The 17393-nt window shown below is 38.4% G+C and overlaps 1 protein-coding gene across 1 annotated transcript; it reads right to left on the bottom strand.

Moving 5' to 3' along the window:
- Positions 1 to 1856: 1856 nt before the first annotated feature.
- LOC117293452 (microfibril-associated glycoprotein 4-like) lies at positions 1857 to 17178 on the bottom strand. The gene is made up of 5 exons (XM_033775791.1): positions 16966 to 17178; positions 5557 to 5823; positions 4912 to 5081; positions 3490 to 3757; positions 1857 to 2555 (listed from the first exon to the last, which is right to left on the bottom strand). The coding sequence occupies exons 1-5, from the start codon at positions 17015 to 17017 to the stop codon at positions 2314 to 2316; spliced, it is 999 nt and encodes a 332-aa protein (XP_033631682.1). The 5' UTR covers positions 17018 to 17178; the 3' UTR covers positions 1857 to 2313.
- Between the last annotated feature and the right edge of the window lie 215 nt (positions 17179 to 17393).

The raw sequence follows: 17393 nt of genomic DNA, 5'->3' as shown, positions 1-17393 counted from the left end.
CATAGATGTTTTATTTAACATGAACATCCTTGATGATACTTGGCAACCAATTTCATAAAGCTGTTTAGCAAAAAATTCTGCTTAACAAATTTCTCGGCTGAACAAAACATGACCGGGGCATCGGTTGCAGCAATGGTGACTGTTCGGTGTTTGGCTGGTAACCTATTTTTTTGCTACGCAACTGTTTTTGAGCTTAGCAAGGTTTTGTGTTTGCAGGCTTTATGAAATTTGGCCACGTAGAGTCTTGTCTACCTGGAACTACCCTGGAATGGTCAATGTCACTTTTCTGTGACAAAGTCAACACTAAAAACTCGATGTTTAGATTCAATGACGTCATCATTAATGACAAATTCCTTCGATAAAAAACGTGAAATATTAATAACAATCACACACAGAAATTAAAAATTTATAAGTTATTACGATATGAGAAAATATAAATAAGCTGTTGCAAACTGCTTATACCAACCACAACGATCCATTGTGATACGAATGTAAAAAATAGAAAATGACCAGACGTATCGACCAAAGCAGAGTCTTTCTCGAAAGCTAAAAAGATTTGATATTATTAAGATTTGATATAATTATTTTATATACAACAGTGACAAATGTGGTGCAATTAAATTGCATTGCATGTTTATATTATAGATATATACGTTCGCACATGCGTGCCCCTTTAAAGCGCGTTTATTCTATGTGAATCATTCGCAGTGCCGTTGCAATTGCAAGCAATTCTAGAAGCTTTGCGTGTTACCCGAATTCGGGTCCCGTGGGGTCTGACCCATTTCTGTGTCATTGTGATCCAGACATAGGTAAAATTAATGCAGAACCCCGTTAAAATCTCAATAAAAGAAACACTTTCATAGTTAGCCTGACCCAGAAGTGGTCAGCCCGGGTCACTGGGACACGGCAACCGTATCAATTCTGTCCGGGAATCAATAACATATTTCCTTTTAAACCAATATTATTTAAAGGCAGTGGACACCATAAAACTTTTCTTGATTACAAGTAATGGGGAGAGGTTGATGGTATAAAACATTGTAAGAAACAGCTTCCTCTGAAGTGACGTAGTTTTCGAGAAAGAAGTAATTTTCCACGAGTTTGATTTCGAGACCTCAGATTTAGTATTTGAGGTCTCTAAATCAAGCATCTGAAAGCACACTCAGTGTGACAAGGGTGTTTTTTCTTTCATTATTATCTCGCAAATTCGACGACCGATTGAGCTCAAATGTTCACAGGTTTGTTATTTTATGCATATGTTGAGATACACTAACTGTGAAGACTAGTCTTTGACAATTACCAATAGTGTCCACTGTCTTTAACACATCAAAACGAAATCCAAATGCTACATCATATATATAATGTGCAAACTCAGAGAGCTTCTTACATAGCAAGGATAGTTATTTACCACATTAAAAGTTTACAAGATTTTAAGTTAAAGTTATCAATGCTTAAACGCATTACAGGTGAACTGACGGCATCTAAAACTAAATTTCGGTTTGCGATTTTCAAGATGTAAGCACAATCGAATTTGTTTTGCAAAAACTTAGCACATCGTGAACTTTATAAGATCACGTATTGGCCAAAATCTAAAAGGCTCATATTCTATAGCTCAAATGTTGAAGGCCTTTTGTTCTATTTCCTTCATCACCGCCTATAGCCTGTACATGGCCTTAGATTGCACCACAGAATATCTAGAATGCAAACAATTTTGGGCCCCTTAAGAGGGCCCCGGATTCCACGCCGTAAAGGCTTTGCGCTGTGTGCTCGCATGCTCTATCTTTGACCAAAATTTCCCCCTAAAATGTTGGTCTCAATCCACTAAAAAATTGTGTGCCCCCCCCCCCCTTGTGCCCCCTAAAAAAATTACCCTAATTGCGCCGCTGCATGTAGATACGTATAGGATTTGACTGCGAATCTTCATGTGAAATGGATGCGAGGTCAAAGGTGATTCTGGACTCTAGGCTCAACGCAGATCTCTGGCGAATGCACGAGCCTCAAAATGTGACGTCAGAATGTTTCTGAATATCAGACCATTACTTCAAGTTTATCTATCAAAGTGTCACAATTTTAATGAAATTAAATAATTAAAATTGTGCTCATATAAGTTTTTACTCTAAATATCGAATTACTCTTAATTTGCTCGCAATTATTTGTTGAAACAATTAAACTTATATGTAATGATATTGTCCTAAACAATAAACACATTAATGTTTGGCCGTAACAAAGCAGGCTTAAAGACTGACTCGTGGCGTCGTATAGAGGGCCAGTGGAGTATTCAACTCAAACTTACAATAAGTTAAATTCAAGACATTCTTAACAACCTTCCAAACATATTTTTATCTTCATTTCAGTTGCTTTAAGGGATACGTCGCTACCCTTCCATGGTGACCAGTATATTCCCACGTGGGTGTCGGAGTACACGCCATTTAGATTACTCGGTGCGGTCGAACATTTAGAAAACCACCAACCGCCACTCAGCAACCCAGCACAATTCTTTTCATCGTCGTCGTTGTCACTGTCAGACGTTGAGAACTTTTTCGATTCCAAACCGTTATCTTCAGAAGATAGTTAAAGAAACATTTTTTTTTCAGATTGGGGGAGACTGGACGGGACACAATGCTATTGTATAGGCCTTTACTTCTCGGGGAAATGTGCGTTGCTCCTTTGTGTACACAACTTTAGAATTGGCAGTCTCCAAGGGTTTGAGTAACTTTGAAAATGTTTACAAAATGATGTGAGTTCATCGCAATTCAGAGTGATATACTGAAAAGTTTCGTTATCAAATGAATTCTTTCGAATTCAGTCCATGACATGTCTAGTTTATAAGAGAGTAGCTTGGCCTAAAAGATATGGGCAGAGGCCTATCTTAGAAGCGTTGATATTCAATCAAAAAGGAAATTGAGTTTTACCTTTTGACCGACGCAAACATTTATTCTTGGAATGTACATTGTTCTTATTATTCAAATGCACAGAATTAAAAGTTTTGCTCTGAAAGACTGTTAAATTATTAACATTTGTATACACCGTTTTAAACGGGAGGTTAGAGACTTTTTTCTCTTAACTTGCATAAAGACCCTATCTTTGGGGAATTGGGAGCATAATAACACTGAATTTGACACTTATAAGGAAACAAGAATCCGATATGACAGGAGATTCTGTCCTCCGGAGATTCTACCCCCCCCCCCCCATACGGCGAACCGTGTACAAACTATACTTCTGATAGCGCCCTCTTTTGAAATATCCTCCTTCAGCCCACGTTTATTTCCCATAAGGGGGACAGAATCTCAGGCGGACAGATACCCTGACGGGTCACCGGAGATTCTGTCCCCCATAGGGCGAACTGTGTACAAACTATACTTCTGGTAGCGCCCTCTTTTGAAACATCCTCATTCAGCCCACGTTTATTTCCCATAAGGAGGGGGGGGGGGGCACAGAATCTCCGGCGGACGGTTATCGCTGGGACACCGGTATCGGTGCGGTTTGCCTTACCAGCGCGGCCGGTGACAAAAGAACCAGCGTTTATCTCGTATTTAGCCTCCTTGCCTTTGACGCTGAAATCACTGTATCGAGCTTGAGCAACAGAGCCGTCGAATGCAGTCAGATTCACCAACAGTTCATACTTCGGATCTTGGGATGTTATCTGATGGAGCTTTTCGTTCCCAAGCCAGAACTCTCCATTTAGGTCTCCAAAACCGGTTTTGTAATCGGCCCAGTTCCTGTTAAAGTCTACAGATCCATCGAAGCGTTTTTGAATCACCTATAAGAACGTGGAAACGAAGAAACTTCACTATTCAGTTCATTCATGGCAGGGAATTCTAAATATTTATTTGGGCATACAAATTATATGCTTTTCTAGTGTATCCCTTTCTATGACCTGGTGGTAGGACGGTTTTAAGTTACTTGATACTTTGATCGGCAATTAATGTTTTCCATATTATTTTTGCTACTGTTAGCATGAGGAATTAAAGAAGGCATAATCGAGTCATTGAAACACATTTTTTGTCATAACAGAAGTAACGATATTTTTCTTCATCTTTTGCGTCATATTATCGTTACCGCTTTCACGAAGAAGCAATTAATTAACCCCTGCAGCAACTGGTTCATGTTTTGAGTAAATTTTTGAGTCAAACTATTTTTAAGTAATAATTTCGAAGACTGTTTACCAATTCAACTTTGACTGTTTAAAGACACTGGGCAGTGGACCCCTTTGGTAATTGTCAAAAGACCAGTCTTTTCACTTGGTGTATCTCAACAATATGCACAAAATAACAAACATGTGAAAATTTGAACTCATGGTCATCGAAGTAACTTCAGAGGGAGCCATTTCTCACAATGTTTTATACTATCAACAGCTCTCCATTGCTCGTTACCAAATAAGTTTTTATGCTATCAATTACTTTGAGTAATAACCAATAGTGTCCACTGTCTTTAACATCCATGAAAGTATAGATCGTCAATCATGATACGATTTGTTTGAAGTTTAATAACATGAGATAACTGCTTATAAAGTGCGTTAAAACTACGCGCACTATACGAGTACAAACTGCGAAAACGAAATTCCCTTCCCCTGGAATTTCCAACCCAGAGAACTCGAATTTGGCACCGTACCCGCGCTAAGCATTCCTGAAAAACTGTAATTTTTTTTGATATTGTCCCTGTATACTATCACGAAACTTTAGAGTTGTATGACTGCTATTTGTGAGAAATGTTGATGTCAATGATAACATCAAAATGTTGTGTACAAACACCGAATACTAAAATGCGTGGTTTTAGATGAAGTTTAAAAAAAAACCTACACAATTAATTATTGTCCGTGATGTTCAAGCCGAGTTTCCGGACAAGAGAGTGTTATCAAAGAAGAGGTGCATCCCCTAAGAAATATCAAAGTAACACAAATCGAGAAACACTTACAATGTACCCCCCTTCTGTTGCCATATCGCAATATGCATCGAAATTGACCCCGTACGGTTCGATGGTGTATACTCCGCTGGTTGTCTGACCCTTTTCTAAAGCATCCTGGCAGTCTTTATACACTACCGGTGCTAGAGTTTCCCTGGTAGTTGGCAAATCGGTTGTCTCCACTATGTAAACAAAATAAAAAAAGACCACCATGGTTTGTGTGAGGAACAAACTCGCTCGAGCATTTTAGATAATTACCTTTGTTGATCTATTTTCAAAGCGGATGCAAGTCTATTTGTGTGCACCCTGGTTGACTAAAGGTTGACTATTTTGACTCGAACCCAGGCGGGTCAACCATTGGTTGACGACTCAGTGGTCAACCATTTGGAACTAGCCCAAGTTCTTCTGTCGTCCCGATAGCCTGTTCCAGAAGGGAACCAGAGACACTACAACAGCGAACATGTGGAAAGCATGCAATGGAGTGTTCCCGATGGAGTGTTCCCGCATGCACGTTGCTGGTAGTGGTCAATCTAGGTTCGCCCTCAAACTGGCTCCTAGTGGCGTAGTATTTTTGTGTTTAAAAAACTCGATGGTTTCAGAAAAAAACCCTAATAAAAACCATTAACCTTGATCTTTTCGAGTGTCTTTCTCTCTTACCCTTAGAAGTTGGCGTTTGCGTCGATTCTCTTCGCGTGCTTTTTTCTGGGCATCCTTGTGATCTACGGAGTCCGTCAGCGTCCATTGGTAAGTTGTCGATGTAGACGGGTTTGTCCTTTCTGGGCGGTGCATAAGAGTTGTGTCCGCCCAGCATGAGTTCAGTGCAGGAGCACGGATCACCCGGCGGGAGAACAAACCGAACTTTGCCGCCAAAAGATTCATCTGGTTCCGTGCCCAGAACACACAAACGAGCTGACACCAAAGTCACTGCAACCAATGAAAGTTTACGCCTTTGAAATAATTTGCTCACTTGGTATTATGCATTGACGTCATCTAGTACCATCAGGTAAAACGATGACGAAACACGCGCGGCGCACATGTTTGGCCACTCACCAGCCTTTTGACCACTAGGTGAGGGTGCCTATACTTATTATGACATTGATATCTGAAATAAATAGTCGCAACCGATCCCCTCGCTGCCGCTTCCCAGTTTTTTTTTTTTTTTTTTTTTTTTTTTTTTTGGGGGGGGGGGGGGGGGGGGGGGGACACGCAGGCGGACACAATGGAGTTAAATGCGACAGCGCCACGTTCCGTTCTTGCGCAGAGGGGTTTCTGAGGGGGATGTGTGGCTCACTGATAAGTTGAATGAAAATAAAAAAATAAACTCATTTGGCGCGATTTGATGCGTTTTTTTCTAGTAATTTTTGACTGAAAATAATCGACTATATAAAGTCAAATGGATATATTTTCCTGAAAGGGGAATATCTTATAGTCACTACACAGATTCGGATACATTTTTGCTATACACTGTAGCTTTATGTCATGTGAAATGATTCCATGGACTATCTAACAACCATTAGATTTTACCACTCATTTGGTCATTCATTATCACTAACATAACGAGTTGGAACATACAATTATGAATAATAATTATTAAGTAAGTATTGTGTATCACGTTAATTAAAGTCACCTGGAAATATAATTTTTTTTCTTTCAAACATAAGAGTATTTTTTTTAGTAATTGTTTGTCACGTCTCGCGTCCCCGGGCGGGGCCCGCGGTGCGCCTTCCCTGACCCTCCTCGCCTCCGGGCGTTGGACGGGGGATGGGTCGGCCCCGCGGTTTCTTCCGATTTATATGTTTAAAAAATATATAAAGTTGTTTGGGGGCTGACTCCGCCTACCCCTTTTGTGACGTCATTCAAGGCAGAATTTGCCTGCAATGCGTATAGTAAACACACGTGCAAAGTACATGTACGGCCAAGTCGAGAGTTGGTACATTTCAAAAAGTGTTTTTCTGCATTCAGCAGCAATACACCTGGGAAAAGAAACAACATTTTTTTTGTTTTTGAAACGTACAAACTCACGACTTGGTCCGTACATGTACATGTACTTTGCAATTTTGTTTACTCTACGCATTACAGGCAAAGTCTGCCTCGATTGACGTCACGAACAGCGCCCTCTCGGGTCGGGTCTTGTTAAATTTGTAAATAACATAAGAACTGATTTTTTTAACCCTTAGTTAACTGTTTATTCACATTCAACTCATCAAAACACATATATTAGTGACAAAAGCTTTATATTGAAAAAACCCCACTTCCAGGTGACTTTAAGCGATTGGTGATTGGTGGTCACTTTTCTACCCCTCCCCAATCTCTACGCAATCCAATGTATTATACTTGGTTGGATTTCAGGGGTAGGCTTACTATACTTGCATTTAATAATACTAAAATAATAACCATATTTATAACGCGCCTTTGTTTTAAAGGATACAAAGCGCCAAGTATTGTTTTATTACTGCAATGTGAGTGTGGGACGAAGTTTGAATTACGAAGCAATGGTTTACAAGGTGCTGTGGCGCAATATGCTGTCAATCCAGCCAGGAACACCGGGGTGAACCCCTTCTCTTTTCGATAAGTGCACTAGGTTCCTTTATTTACTTGCGTTACACGACACACGGTGCCAACGGTTTTACGTCCCATGCGAAGGACGAAGCAATGGTTAAGAGTCAGTTCAGATTGACATAGTTGCTCACGGTCAAAAAATGAATTTTTTTAATACTTTGTGGGTGGAAGGGCCTTGGGGTGCAAGTAAACAACATTGCATTTTCAATTCTCTATATAGCCCGTTGCCATGGTTACGGCTCATTTTGTTTTTTGGCCATTTTAGGCCGATTTTGGGGTCTGAAAAACTGGTTTTTAGCTCATATTTAACACTCCACCCCACGAAAATGCAAAATTATTTCAAAAAACCTTTTATATCACTACAAAGTATCATCCTTGGCCTTCCTTGGGAAAAAAAATTATTGCTTTAAATATCACCCTTGTGCTATTTTTGCATCATGCATTACAGTATGTTTTTAGAACTTGCAAAATCGACATTTTTACCCTATTTTTGGACCCCAAAATGTCAACTTGCCAGGGGTCTCAGAAAATTTTCCTTTCGGCTGTGATTAGGGCCAACATTGGTCTTTCCATATCTGGTGTCAAAAACTTGGGCAATTGTATCTTTTCGTGACAGTACTGCCTCAAAACTAGACTTTTTTCCCCAAAACGTGATAAATTACTTTTTAAGGGTCTTTTCACATAATATCGACATACGTGTCCACGGTAAAAAAAAAGGAATATTTTTCTTATACTTTGTGGATGGTAGGGACTTGGGGTCCAAATAAACAACATTTACATTTCAAATCATAATATAACACATTGCCATGGTAACAGTTCATTTGTGTTTAGGCCACTTTAGGCCGATTTTGGGGTCTTGGATCGGTCGAGTTGGTCTTTGAAAAGCGTTTGTAAACGTTTATTACAAAATGCATATGATTAGAAAGATATTTTAAAAGTAGAATATAATGATCCACACAAGTATCACTCAAAAATATCTTTCTAACCATGCATTTTATAACAAACGGTTACAAACGCATTTCAAAGACCAACTTGACCGATCCCAGGCAACGTGTTCCTTTTAAATGATCTCTTACGCTCATCTTGCAAATCGTTAGTATCATTGTTTTTTAAAATAAGATCTTGGCAAACTTTTCCAACACTTTTAAGCGGGCTTTTTAATTTCCCACATTTGTGTTGGACATGATTGGATGCTCTAAACCATCTGCCTCAAGCACAGAAACTACATTGTTTATGATCTCTATCTCTATGAAAAGTTTTACATTTGGTAGCAGGCAGGGACCAAGGAGAGTAGGCCCTGTATTAAAGACAACTTGTAAAGAATGCTCATCGCACTCTACTTGCAATGGGAATCATACCTGTACAATAGGTAAAGTAGCCAAATCAAGAATTCCAGTGGCAAAACATTGGTTATGGTTTGGTTGGATACCATTATGTTTAAATAAAAACTTTGTATTAATTACTCAAAGGGCATGGAAACAGTGCCAGATTTTCAACAAGCATGCATTGTTTTTGGAAAAATTACTATACTTAAGGCATGATCAGTCACAACAGGATACAATAAACACAGTGTTTCTAACCAGAAGACATGAAAACACCAATAACAACCGAAAGGGAATACTTTCAAAAAAGAGGCGCTATTCACAAAACATTGTTTTATGCAATGTCAAGAAATATGATTGGGGCTGGGCCGGGCAAATTCTAAAATTAAGGTCATCAACAGTTCCTGACCAATGTTGGGTAATCCACTAGTGCTTAGGAAAAGCTGCAAGATTGATAGAATTATTACTTTTTAATGTTAGAAATTCAATATGAAGAAAAAACAATTCAAAATGCATTTTTCTGTTTGGGGAAAAAAGTCTATTTTTGAGACAGTACTGTTAACATCAGGATACACTTGCCCAAGTTTTTCATACCAGAAATAAAAAGACAAATTTTGGCCCTGATCAAAACCGAAAGGAAAATAGTCTGAGACCCCTGAAAAAATGAAATTTTGAGGGCAAAAAATATGGTACAAATGTTGATTTTGCAAGTTCTAAAAACATACTCTAATGCACGTTCTATAAATAGCACCAGGGTGAAATTTATAGCAATATTTTTTTGTCTCAAGTAAAGCCAAGGATGATACTTTGTAGTGATGTAAAAGGTTTTATGAAATATTTTTGTTTTGTGGTGGGGGGAGTTGTAAATATTAACTAAAAAAACAGTTTTTCAGACCCCAAAATCGGCCTATAAAGTGGCCTAAACACAAATGAACTGTTACCATGGCAACGTGTTATATTATGATTTGAAATGTAAATGTTGTTTATTTGGACCCCAAGTCCCTACCATACACAAAGTATAAGAAAAATATTCCCTTTTTTTACCGTGGACACGTATGTCGATATTATGTGAAAAGACCCTTAAAAAGGCATTTTTCACGTTTTGGGGAAAAAAGTCTAGTTTTGAGGCAGTACTGTCACAACAGGATACAATTGCCCAAGTTTTTGACACCAGATATGGAAAGACCAATGTTGGCTCTAATCACAGCCGAAAGGAAAATTTTCTGAGACCCCTGGCAAGTTGACATTTTGGGGTCCAAAAATAGGGTAAAAATGTCGATTTTGCAAGTTCTAAAAACATACTGTAATGCATGATGCAAAAATAGCACAAGGGTGATATTTAAAGCAATAATTTTTTCCCAAGGAAGGCCAAGGATGATACTTTGTAGTGATATAAAAGGTTTTTTGAAATAATTTTGCATTTTGGTGGGGTGGAGTTGTAAATATGAGCTAAAAACCCGTTTTTCAAACCCCAAAATCGGCCTAAAATGGCCAAAAAACAAAATGAGCCGTAACCATGGCAACGGGCTATATATAGAACTGAAATGCAATTTTGTTTACTTGCACCCCAAGGCCCTTCCACCAACAAAGTATAAAAAAAAATCATTTTTTGACCGTGAGCAACTATGTCAATTATTTACCTGAACCGACTCTTAAGTGTCTTGCCTTAGTCACAGTAATGGTCACGAGCGGGACTCGAACACACTCTCTTTGAATTCAGAATCCCTCTGAAAGTAACGTAGTTTTTGAGAAAGAGGTTATTTCTTACTGAAATATTAAAAGACTTCTAGCCAGAGGTCTTTTATTCCCATCTGAAAGCACACAAATTCGTCCAACATGGGTGTTTTTTCTTTCATCATTTTCTCGCAACTTTCGATGACCAATTGAGCCCAAATTTTCACAGGCTTGTTAAAGGAAGTGGACAATATTGGTAATTACTCAAAATAATTATTAGCATAAACTCTTTCTTGGTAATGAGTAATGGGGAGAGGTTGATAGTATAAAACATTGTGAGAAAGGGCTCCCTCTGAAGTGACGTAGTTTTTGAGAAAGAAGTAATTTTCCACGAATTTGAGACCTCAAGTTTAGAATTTGAGGTCTCGAAATCAACCATCTAAAAGCACACAACTTCGTGTGACAAGGGTGTTTTTTTCTTTCATAATTATTTCGCAACTCCGAATACCAAACGAGATACACCAAGTGAGAAGACTGGTCTTTGACAATTACCACTTTGTAAACCCTAACAAGGCGCTTTAAACAGCTCTCATAACTCAAAAAAATAACTCTGTGTATCCTCTTGTTAAATAAAATAATAATGATCACTTTACTTGACATTAATTTGAATGTTATATTAGGCGCTATATCTTAAGAACTGAGTATTAGGACATAAACCAGTTTTATTAATTATTTTTGTTATGCCACAGGATATCATAATGCCACACTACCTGAAGGATAGACACAAAGCTTCATCCCCAGCCCTTTGTGCTATCATTAGGCAGCGCTGATCGGGAGTCAAGAAATGCTTTTCCACAACCATCAGTCATGAAAGCAGTAGATGTGTACTACAAGGCACACTATGTGCTGGACTGCAAATACCAAGTTCAGTGCCAGGGGTATGGACTTTTTTTGAAACGTGTGTGTTCAGCCAGCAAGGTGTGCAATCGAAAGAAACCGCCACACTGAGAGGTCTAATGGCTTATCTTGCACATTAAAACGTGCTGTAAGTCACTGCAGTAATGCTGCACCCATCTAAAAGTATAAAAGGCTACCTAACAAGTTATAATTATTGTAGTCGGTGTGTGAGAGAATCACATTATAAAACTTTGTTTTGAAAAAACATGTTTTTTTTTTTTTTTTTTTTTTTTTTTTTTTTGGGGGGGGGGGGGGGTTATGTGTATAAGTTAGCAGCTTTAAAGGTTTCAATAGTAAACATAATACAATTTAAAAGTGTAAATCCGTGTTACATCTGACTGGTCTAACTTGTCTTTCAAGTGTCAAAAAAATGACAACTCTTGTTTGTATTTTGTTTAGAAAGTACTTTGCTTTACAAAATAACTCTTTGTTTTGAAAGTCACTGCAGCAATATCTGCTATAAACCCATTTAAAATTATATAAGGCTACCTAACAAGTTGATCCTTAGGCAGTCTTATTATAGTTGGTGTGTAATAGAAGCAGATTCTTAACTTTGGTATGAAACAATGTTATGAGTAAATATATTACATTTTGAAAGTGTACATCCCAGTAACGTCCGACCTGTCTGACTATTGGCCGCTTTTCCATCGTAGTAAAAGTGACGTCTGTGTGAACATGTTTAAAATAAGCGTTTGGAGAGCTTGCAGCTTCCCGACCTAGGAGATCCCATCCCGCTCATGATAATCCTCCCACGTTTGGCCCACGATTGGTCCGCGACTGGCCATGCTCTCGGTCATTTTTCCAGGGGTATTACGGTCATTATTTTAAAGTTCTCTCCTTCACAGTTGACTTGCTAACCATAAACCGACCATAGACTGACCATAGACTGACCATAGACTGACCATAGGAGATCTCTGTAGAAAACCGCTTGGTCGGCATTGGTCTTGGTGTAATCGTCAGAACACTTTTTGCGTAGAAATAGTAAAGTTGTGCGGAGCCTTAAATTTTCCAAATTGCTTGATTTTGACGGCGATCATACTCCCGACTTGATATTTGTTTTGAGATCGGGGTGATTGGCATGTTCTTCTCAAGCTAACCGTAGTGGCATCGAGTCGGCAACGCTTTTGACGAACGGGGTATTAAACTCAATCTAGCGAGGTGTCCTGCTATACCGCGTGTTACAATGGGCAGTCTGGCACGTGGGCCCAATGGCATAGAGCTGCTTAGAACACAAAGTAGCCGAGCGCAGTAATTATACCGAAGTATGGTTACAAAATGCCATTTAAATATCCAGTGAAGTTTTGCTTAGCGGAAACTTGGTTAGCAACATTGTCTGCTTAGCACCTCTGTGAAAGTGGGGCATTTAGGCCCATAGCATAAATTCCGTATAGGAGGCAAGCCCGACTAGGCCTATGGCTCTAATGGGACTATATCCTTTGCCATTATGGGGTCCAAATCATCTCAAATTCAATTGATCCAGATATAATTTCCAGTGACATTAACCCTCAAGCCCCTGCACCGCCCGAGTTTTCTGAAAAGGTAATTTGTAGTTGTCAAGATTCTTGCAGTAAAATTTACTAGAATAGTGGTCCAAATTATATAAAATATTATTAGTTATGTATTCAATTTATTTATACAATTTATTTATAAATACAGTTTGTGTCCTTTTCGGTAATATTTTGTCCAGAAATAAAAGTCTCCATAATAAAGGGAACAAAACATGCATCTCGTTAACGCCTACTGGTCATTTCCATGGCGATTATTCTTTTATAAAGGTTAAAATTAACACAATAGCTTTTCAAGGTTTTGTTATGCGGCCCAATATACTCATATTTTATTGCTAGGGCATTAGTTTTCTAAAATATCATCATGATGAAAGACAATTTAACTTTAATCATTATAAGTGTACAAATTTTACAAGTCAACTGTGACGGGGAATTAATAATGGTCTATAGAAACTGTATAACCGCATGATCGTGGTTTGTCAGATGGTCGGCCATTGTCGGCTTTGACGTCAACATTTCAATGGTTTCAGGTGGATATGAAACCTTTATTTTTAAGGGAATGTACACTCTTGGTAACTACTCAAAACTAACATGTATTAACTTAAAAACTGACTTGGTAATGAGCATTGGAGAGCTGTTGATAGTATAAAATATTGGGGGAAATGAATCCCTCTGAAAGTAACGTAGTTTTTGAGAAAGAGGTTATTTCTTACTGAAATATTAAAAGACTTCTAGCCAGAGGTCTTTTATTCCCATCTGAAAGCACACAAATTCGTCCAACATAGGTGTTTTTTCTTTCATCATTTTCTCGCAACTTTCGATGACCAATTGAGCCCAAATTTTCACAGGCTTGTCAAAGGAAGTGGACAATATTGGTAATTACTCAAAATAATTATTAGCATAAACTCTTTCTTGGTAATGAGTAATGGGGAGAGGTTGATAGTATAAAACATTGTGAGAAAGGGCTCCCTCTGAAGTGACGTAGTTTTTGAGAAGAAAGTAATTTTCCACGAATTTGAGACCTCAAGTTTAGAATTTGAGGTCTCGAAATCAACCATCTAAAAGCACACAACTTCGTGTGACAAGGGTGTTTTTTTCTTTCATAATTATTTCGCAACTCCGAATACCAAACGAGATACACCAAGTGAGAAGACTGGTCTTTGACAATTACCAATTTGTCTTTAATTTATGCTTATGATGGATACACCAAGTGAGAACACTGGTCTTTGACAATTACCAAACGTGTACAGTGCCTTTAAGTGAACACTCAATGTGTGTGTCTGTGAGCTGTTTTGTATATATGTTGAGTAAAAGGAGGGGAAAACGGAAATTTGTTGAAATAAAACCGCAAGAAATTGCCATGAATCTGAATATTTCCCCCGTCTGCTGATCATGCCTGCTGGGTTTACAATCCCGGTCATTATCTCGTGATGGACTCCCGCACCACTATTTGTTGGCTCTAATAGACCTTTATCACGGCAACTCGTTTCTATCCAAACTGAGGCTGGACGAAATAATAGTCCGGTGCCATGTTTGCGCAATGAATGTTAGCTTTCATTACTGTTATGGAAACAGGGAACATGACCAAGATGGTGACAGCGTGATAAAGGTCGATTGCGTGGTATGCGCTGCCATCAACATTGAGAGGTGGGGAATGTTTCAGGTTCAGGTTCAGGTTTATTTTCCATACCATTTGTATAACATGTACAATGTAAGGGAAACTTAATTACAGAACTTAATAATACTAGTATGGGGAGGTCGCAGACAGGAAGCTTGTTTATAAATATCCCCAAGCTTTTTTGCCGGGATCGTAGCTCGGTGACGATCAATGTTTCCATATTGTAAAAAGTGATAATTAAATACTTGCAATTCAGAGTTATAGCCTAATAGTAGGCTACAGATAAAAAACAGTAAATAATTTATAGTTATTATTAATTTCTGAAAAATCATTTTACGACGTTATTTTCTGTGTGCCGGATCAGGCATGTTGTTTTCTTCCACGTGGGTTAGCTTTTAGGCAGGCATGCTGTGGCGTGCAGAAAGTGACATGCAGTTTCGCAAAGGGATTTATAAGGTTCGACGTTTTTTGTGCCTCCAAATCACATATTATGTTTTCCGATATGTATTTACCCCAAAATACAGCCAAGTTTACAATTAAAGGCACACATTGCCTTGGATCGGTCGAGTTGGTCTTTGGTAAAACCCATCTAAAAAGAGTGAAATAACCACCACTCTTTTTAAATAGCTATTTAAAGGGACCACTCGAAATATTAAGAGTGGTGTTTTCACTTTTTTACATTTAGAGAGCGGAAATGTCCCATTGTCGCCTCTATGATTGACACCTATGTTCCCAGTTTGTATCGTATACCATATAGATGTAATCCCAGGCTACATGGAATATGCTAATGCCTTCAGACTGGCACCCCGAACTGAGATCTTGAGTCCGCCATACCTCAGTAAACTGGAGAGCGTAACAAAACTTACCCCCACCATCTGTAAGGCAGTGGTTGGTCAGGGCATGCTTTTGTTATATAGCGGCCCCAACCTATGGAACAACCTCCCTCCAGAAATCCGCCAGTCTGACTCAATCATGCTGTTCAAAAAACTGTTGAAGACCAATTTGTTCAGAGCCCATTAGTTTGTTCATTGTTATTTCTCTATTGTTCAGCGCATTGATCTAGTGTCTATGTGCGCTTTATAAGAACTTCGTATCTGTAAGGTTGCTCTCTGTGCCAATTTTATTTTGGTTTTTCAGGGGTTTTAGTCCATTCTATGGTTTTTATTTTAAATTGTTATCCCTTCCTCTTATCGCTGCGGTGTTTTGTTGTGGGTGCAGTTTTTTGTTTTCAATAGTCTGGTTTTGCTTGTGTTTGAATTTTTTTCTTGTGTGTGATTTTTAAATGTTTCAGTGCATTCACCTTTATATATTGTATAATTATATTTTTATCGTTGGCAGGGGTCTGGTTTTACATATCTTTTGATGACAGTTTTTATACTTTTGTTTTAACCTTGACAGCCCCTGTACAACTTGTAACTATTGTGTATGTCTAAAGATTTAAAGTAAAATAAATACATAAATAAAAATTATTATTATTATTATTATTAGTTGGTAGAGCGCCTGCAAATTAATCCGGAGGTTCAAATCCCGCTAGTCAGTTTACCCGTCTTCATTTGATTGTGGTGTTTTATTTGATGGATATTTTGTGATAAGACCCAAAGGAAATTGTATTCAAAATAAATCATGCTTAGGATAGGTCGTTAAAGACACTGGAAACTATTGGTAACTGTCAAATACCAGTCTTCTCACTTGGTGTATCTCAACTACGCATAAAATAACAAACCTGCAAAAATGTATAAGCTCAATTGATCGTCGAAGTTGGGAGATAATAATAAAAGAAAAACACCTTGTCACACGAAGTTGGGTGCTTTCAGATGCTTGATTTCGAGACCTCAAATTCTAAATCTGAGGTCCCGAAATCAAATTCGCAGTAAAATTACATCTTCTCCAAAACTACGTCACTTCAGAGGGAGTCGTTTCTCACAATGTTTCATACTACAACCTCTCCCCATTACTCGTTACATAGTAAGGTTTTATGCTAATAGTTATTTTGAGTAATTGCCAATAGTGTCCACTGCCTTTGAAGCCATTATACATTTTCGGAACAGAAAAAAAGTTCACAAATTTACAAATAACAGGGTTTACAGAAGGTAATGGTAAAATACTTCTCTTGAATTATTACTCCATGAAATGCTTTGCTTTTTGAGAAAACATTTTAATGTTTTCTCAAAAAGCAATATAAATTCTCGATATCGAGAATTACGGATTTATTGACACGGCGAAACGTGCGGAAACAAGGGTGGGTTTTCCCGTTAGTTTCTCCCGACTCCGATGACCGATTGAGCCTACATTTTCACAGGGTCGTTATTTTATATAAATTGTGAAACACGAAGTGTGGGCCTTTGAATAACACTGCTTACCGAAAGTGTCCATGCTCGGAGCTAAAAAGAAGAAGAAAAGAACAGTATAGTTTACCAACACGAAAGCCTACCTGTCACAAAGCAACCTGCAACGATGACGTTCCACATCCAGCCGACTCCCATTTTTCACCTAAACCGATAAAGGCAAACAGTTGTTGATCAACCCCAATTAGACAACTATAATCTCCATCACACGAGAATAACAAATGGTGATCGGGTGAGATGACAACAACTAGGCAGTCTAAACTAGACACAGAAGCCGAGATACCGAAATTGCGAGTGAGTTGAATTAGAGAGATAGGCCCACAGGTGAAAATTATCGAGTTAAATTAAGTACGCAGTTGTAATATCGGTGAACCGAAGCTTCAGTTCGATTGGTTGTCCACAGTAGTGACGTATACATGCCCACATTAAAGGCACCGGACACCTTTGGTAATTGTCAAAGACCAGTATTCTCACTTGGTGTATCCCGACATGCTAAAATAACAAACCAGTGAAA

Source organism: Asterias rubens, chromosome 8, assembly GCF_902459465.1.
Source record: "Asterias rubens chromosome 8, eAstRub1.3, whole genome shotgun sequence".
Lineage (NCBI taxonomy): Eukaryota > Metazoa > Echinodermata > Asteroidea > Forcipulatida > Asteriidae > Asterias > Asterias rubens.
This window is presented reverse-complemented; position numbering and strand designations above follow the sequence as displayed.